The sequence below is a fragment of the Poecilia formosa genome, unplaced genomic scaffold, assembly GCF_000485575.1.
Source record: "Poecilia formosa unplaced genomic scaffold, Poecilia_formosa-5.1.2 Scaffold138, whole genome shotgun sequence".
Lineage (NCBI taxonomy): Eukaryota > Metazoa > Chordata > Actinopteri > Cyprinodontiformes > Poeciliidae > Poecilia > Poecilia formosa.
The window spans coordinates 600,883-606,882 of record NW_006800077.1 but is presented as its reverse complement, the minus strand read 5'-3'; the positions used below and the strand labels follow the sequence as shown (position 1 = coordinate 606,882).

Below are 6,000 nucleotides of genomic sequence, written 5' to 3'. Positions count from 1 at the left end.
TTCCTGCTTCTAATATACAGTATGTACTGACAGGATGTTCAGTCAAATCTAATTCATCATTAGATGCTATTGTGAAGAAATAAACAGTGTTTATGACATCACTTGTTAATGTTCATAATGCTGTGCCTGACAGATGTATGTATGTCTTAAGGTGATAAATTGTTTTGCTTTTATGAAAAAAGTTGCACTAAATCGTAATTGCTTTTATTGTGAAAGGGCAAAACGGAAGTTTGCAGCAGAGGCACGCATTGACGTTGCGGCATCACATGATACTCTCCGCGAAATCAGAGAAATAACACAGAACTGCAATGGCCACGCGCAGGTATCCTGCCGGGGTTTTTATCTAACATTTTATTGATAAACGATGGAAGTTTGTGGATCAGTGAGGAGGTCAAACACGTTCAATGTTTTTTAACTTATTGACCGAAGCACTTGTCTGTTTTGCTATGTAGCTACTGAACTTGCATCTGAAGCGGCTGACAATCTGGACGCGCCAATACTACAGCTTTTTTCTTTTTTCTTTATCCATCGCAAGCATTTATTTACAAACTCTTGAGTTGTCCTGACAAAATACAGCGATTTGTGCGTCCCTAAATTTACCCGGGTTACTTTTTAAAGTTCGAGTCGCCCTAAAGCGAGCATTTGGTTTTGCTCGCAATGACGGAGCGGACTCCTCTCCTGAACTACCGCCTCGTCGCCAGCGTCAATGAGTCCGAGCTGCGGTCTGCTCCTGCCAGCCTGGCCCCAGAGGAGCTCCCGGGAAGCCCACGGCACGGGTCCTCCCCGCAGCGGCAGCCCAAGAAGCTGTCGGTGTTCTTCGGTGTGGTGGTCCCCACTCTGCTGTCAATGTTCAGCGTGGTGGTCTTCCTCAGAATAGGTGAGTGGTGGCAGCAGAAATCACTACACTCAGTTTCACTTTCTGTACAAGTAGTAGGCACCGAAGCACAGTCACAGTTTATATATTTTACTACTTCTGTGGTTGTTTGTAGTAGTTTTGGGAATCATTTTAGGGTTAAGCATTTATAATTTCCATTTAACACAACTCGTTTCTGTAACCTGTTTGTGGTTCTTTCCAAAGTACAAAATGATTTCCTCTTTTTGTATTAACTAATTATTGTGAACTTATATAAAAACGAATGCTGCTTTCCAAATAGTGGACTATGCTACAACTCCCTTCATTTTTGCAATTGTGCTCTGACATGGCGCACAAAATAATCAATTAACAGCAATAAATGACTTTATAATCGTTTATTCCTAATCTGCTAAGGGTGGTGAATTAACATTTGTTTTTGTAAGCAAAACGAGAAACTAATTGCAACAATATTTGCTGCAGGTTTTCAGATAGAGGCAATATTTATCTGTAAATCTATAAATCAGGACAATTTAATCTGTCCTGATTTTATTTAGTTTTTTTTTTTTTTAAATGCATCAAACTACACACCTTTGGTTCACTGATCAGTCGATTTAAAAAGATGAAGTAAAAAAAAAAAATGTCTGTTTCCAATGTTGGGCAAAATGGGTGCATATGGGTAAGTTTCTTTCTTAGAGCAGTATTTTGTGAATCTCTTACTGTGTGCAGTAATAGATTCATAGCCAAAAGGCTGATGAATTTCTGCGGTCCTTTTGTTGGCAGCGTTATAATTTAGAAAAATATCATGCTACACCTTTAAGGCATTACTAACTATTATTAGTGTTGATAAAATCTTTTCTGTATGTCACTTTCCTATACCCGTATATGGAAATGCTTTATATGTTGCACCTGTATTTTTACACAGGAAGATAGCAGAGGTGCACTGCCTCCAATTTCAATTTCTCACCTAAATAATCATTGACTTCCGGGTAAATAATATAAACATGTCAATGGTTTAAGAGTTCATCAAACACTGTTTCCTTATTAAACTGCTATGACATTTAAGACTAGGATTTGTTTTAAGACAGTTTTTTCTTCCCTCAGACTAGATGTGCTCCTAGCCTGTAAATTTAAGAAGTCAGCATTTAAAATGGCAGCGTCAACTGCTAGTTAAAAGATGAACTACTTAATCTTTTAAAGAAACCTCACTTAAAAAATTCTGAATTATCCCTTTAAACTACAGTTTTTGAAAGTTCACTAACAATTCATCAGCAAACAGAGACTGTCTCGACTTTATGCTGTGAAAGTGACACTCTCGTAACTCAGGTTTGGGTTTTGGTACCGTGAGGAATTCATGTCTGATTGTAATCAATGAGATACAAGTTCTCCTTTTTCAGTAATTTGACTAAACTAGAAATTATTCAAGCCTATGAAATCCATGCTGCTGCAGAGACCACAGTTGAATTTGCAGAACAACAAATCAACTTTTCATAACCAACTTCATCTTCTCTCCTCACTTTTCACTTCTGCTTTTCTTTCTGATTTTTTTTTTGTTTCCTATAGGTTTTAACTCTCTTTCAGTATTCTCATCTCCTGTCCTCCCAGTCCCCCTCCCAGCTCCCCTCCCAGTCTCGTGAGTTGTCAGGTGCTGAGCAATGGACACTCACATGGGCATATGTAGCTGTTGGTTGAGGACTTTAGACGTTTTAATCTCTAGTAAGACTGCACAGGAACTGTGAGTGGTTTCAGTGTGGATGTGAAACTACTGTAAATTTAACGGTTTGACAAAGTGTCTCTTGTCCTGACTTGGATGTACCACCAGAACATGCAGATGCATTGCAAGTTGAGTTTATCTCAATTGAGCTTAAAATTTCAGGCCTTAAAGGAACAAAGTGAACTTTGTTTCCTGGTGAGACTTGGGTTTATGTCACAGTGGACCTGACTGATGGCAGAAACATGCTGCTAGTTGCTGATCAAAGATAAATGGAGGAACGGTGCTTTAATGTGGATAATTTGTTTGTTTGCGACGCAGTTCAAAGTGACTGATTGTGACGTCCAGCTCGATGAGATTCACAGCATTGATCAGTAGGACAAATTTGACAAATGTTTCAATTTGGACAAGTACAAGACAGACTTGGTTGTCTTAGGTTCATTTACATCTGCTGATTATTTGGGTATTTTAGCCTATAACTTATCTAATTGATTTTTTTTAGTTTTGTTGAGGCACTAACTCCTTGTTCTTCAGACTAAAGAGATTTCAAATTGGTTTTATGTTCCAGATAACAATATATCTACGTTGCAAACATGGTGGTACGATTTCAGCCCTATTTGGCTGAAAGAAGCAACGTTTAAAAATTAAAAAAACATCAATGATATCTGAACTTTCTGTCACAGATGATCAGTCATCTCTCCTTGGAACTTTCCATGAGAACAATTTCCTGTGTATTTGGGTTTTTCCACCACTGTGGTTTGTGTAAGAAGGTTTACATATCTGTAGAGTAACCTTGGTACAACAGCCTTTTGTGACTGTTAATGGCTTATTTAGTAATTAGTGGTTATATTATTTGATTTTTTTATTTATCTCAGTATTCCTAAAAGCAAACATCTCCAGTCTCATTTATTGATGCTGTTCTAAACAACAAGCAGTATTTATAAATGCGTCACAATGGCTAACAGCTAATCTCTGATCAGAACCAGGAATGCTGGAAAACTGGAATATCAGTTCAAGTCTAAAACTCTTTATGTTTTGGATAAATTCTGGACATTTCATTTCAAAGTGTATTCTGCCTCATCAGCTGGTTTTGGGATCAGTTTATTGTGAGTTGACTAAAAATACTTTTCCAGCTACTTTAAAACCTGGAAAGCGCAGACAATAGGTAGACTGACCAGACCATCTGGTAGAGAGACACAACCAGCTGGTTTGACATGTATGAATTCCCACAGAACAGGCTTTCAGCTAACATAGCACTATATTCTACTGACTCCAGCATTTTCAATTGATTAAATAGCTAAAATCAGCTAAAACAGACGGCATGACTGACTCCACCTCTCCAAAAATGACATTGGTTTCCAAAAAAAAACTGAGTTTAATTTCTGCTGCAGGTAGATCTATGATCAACAGCAGCGTCAAACTAAACTTTTAATCAATACAAATGTGGTCACATAAGATGACATGGACACAAAGAGCCGATGCTAAGAAAACAGTAGCGCCAGTTGAGCACTGGAACTAATTCAGCTGATTCATCTAAGCTGAGCAGCAGAATGTCACAATGTATACAGACAATGCAGAAGCTGGAATCTCTCCCAGCATGTGATATCCCAGTTTCATTTTTACAGAAAGTGAAACGTTGTGGTGAGCCATTTAAACTGAAGGCTGTGATTTTTTATTTTTATTTTTTATTTTCACTTTTTAATTCTTTGAAAACTGTTTGAAATGTCATCTAGAGTTAAAAGCCATGGACGGACATCTGTTGAACAAGTAGATCTCATGTGACACGTTAGATAATTGTACTTTCATGACGCCTTAAAAAACCCACATCCTCCTGTATGCTGGCACTTCCCAGGAATCCTTTCATTGTCAGCCTCTTTCCACTCTGCTCCAGTTTATGGTTCTGCTTTCACCCAGGCACCAATCTGCCACTTTAATTTACTTGTTCCTGTGTTTTTTTTCCAGGGTTTGTGGTGGGACAGGCTGGATTGTACCAAGCTATTCTCATGTTTGTGGTGGCCTACTTCATCATCTCCATGACTGTTCTGTCGGTGTGCGCAATCTCCACCAATGGAGCGCTGGACGCTGGAGGAGCCTATTGTATCCTGCTCACACACACACACACACACACAAGCATCATCATATGACCGTCTGCATGTGACAGTCAGTGTAGCGCCATTATCACTGTCAACAGTCAAGGTATAGAGAAAATCAGCGTCTCTGTTTCAAACAAGTGCCGTCTGTCACACACTACATTTCTAACCACTGGAAAAGTATAAATAAGATTTATTTCAACTTTGGTTTGCTTTAATGCTCTGTGGACAGTCAGCTTGATTACTTTACAGCTGAAAATAAAGTGTCAATCTGGAATAAATAAAACAGATATTGTCCTTGTCTAGTATCTGAGTAGCAAACCAGTGTGATTGCTTTTCACAGTTAGTTTGAGTCTATAATCGGTCCCTGCTGCTTAAGTCACACAAAAATCATATATGCTTAGACACGCTCACTGTCAGATATCACTGCCCAGCATTAAGTTTGGACCGTTTGCAACATTTTACAACTTTTACAACTTTTCAACAACGTTCATTTACACATCTTGTTTCAGTCAGATTTGCATCTACAGCTGCTTGATGACAAGGTGGAAATCTTCAAGTGTTTCTTTAAGCTGAAAGTCAAAATTAGACTTATAATTTGCTTTAGCATAAAACCAGTGGAAGGAAGCGCATGGTTTAGTATAAAAGTTCTGAATTACCTGAGGTTTCTTTAATATATTTCAGATTCAGGTTTTGCAAAACATCAAAATACGATAAATAAATTTATACTTCAGTTCATGAAAAATAAAACAAATTGGTTCCCTATGACCTGGTTATTATTGCTAAAGTTGGCCAATAACTTTTCCCATTTTAAGTGCATTTGGTAAGCCAAGTACCCCTTTCAAACGTTGCAAATATTTCACATCGGTTCATGAATTTGTTTTAAATGCCATGTACTTTGCCCTAACCTGAGGCACAGACATGATCAGCCGAGCTCTGGGTCCTGAGTTTGGTGGCAGCATCGGCATCATGTTCTTCTTTGCTAATGTGTGCGGCAGCGCCCTCTTTGTGCTGGGTCTGGTTGAAGCCATAATGGGCACCTTTGGAATACCAGAAGGTAAATTGAGGATTTCTTGATTTGTGCATTTATCTGTACCATGTCCTGCCAAAGTATTAAAAGTTATTACTTTAATAATGAAGTCTCTATAAACAAAGTTGTGCTCCCAAAAAAAAAAAGGGCTGGTTGAGACCAAAGCACCAGACTGAAGATTGTTGTCATCCAGTTTTGGTAGAAAGAGATGGAGAATTGAGAACACCGATAAATAATGCATATGGAAATTATTAAGTTTGTTTTAATTTATCATGCAACTAATTGATTTATTGCTTTTTGCGACAGCCCTAACACAGGT

At 38.2% G+C, this 6,000-nt stretch overlaps 1 protein-coding gene across 2 annotated transcripts in view; it reads left to right on the top strand.

Moving 5' to 3' along the window:
• Window positions 1-265: 265 nt before the first annotated feature.
• Window positions 266-6,000, top strand: part of LOC103145240 (solute carrier family 12 member 9) — a 63,715-nt gene continuing 57,980 nt past the window's right edge. Inside the window, exons 1-3 of one of the 2 annotated variants that reach the window (XM_016676660.1) lie at window positions 266-877; window positions 4,524-4,658; window positions 5,571-5,708. In XM_016676660.1, the coding sequence (XP_016532146.1) occupies window positions 658-877; window positions 4,524-4,658; window positions 5,571-5,708 (493 nt within the window). In that variant the 5' untranslated portion in view covers window positions 266-657. The remainder of the gene's footprint in view (window positions 878-4,523; window positions 4,659-5,570; window positions 5,709-6,000) is intronic. The other variant, XM_016676659.1, reaches the window with a different exon arrangement.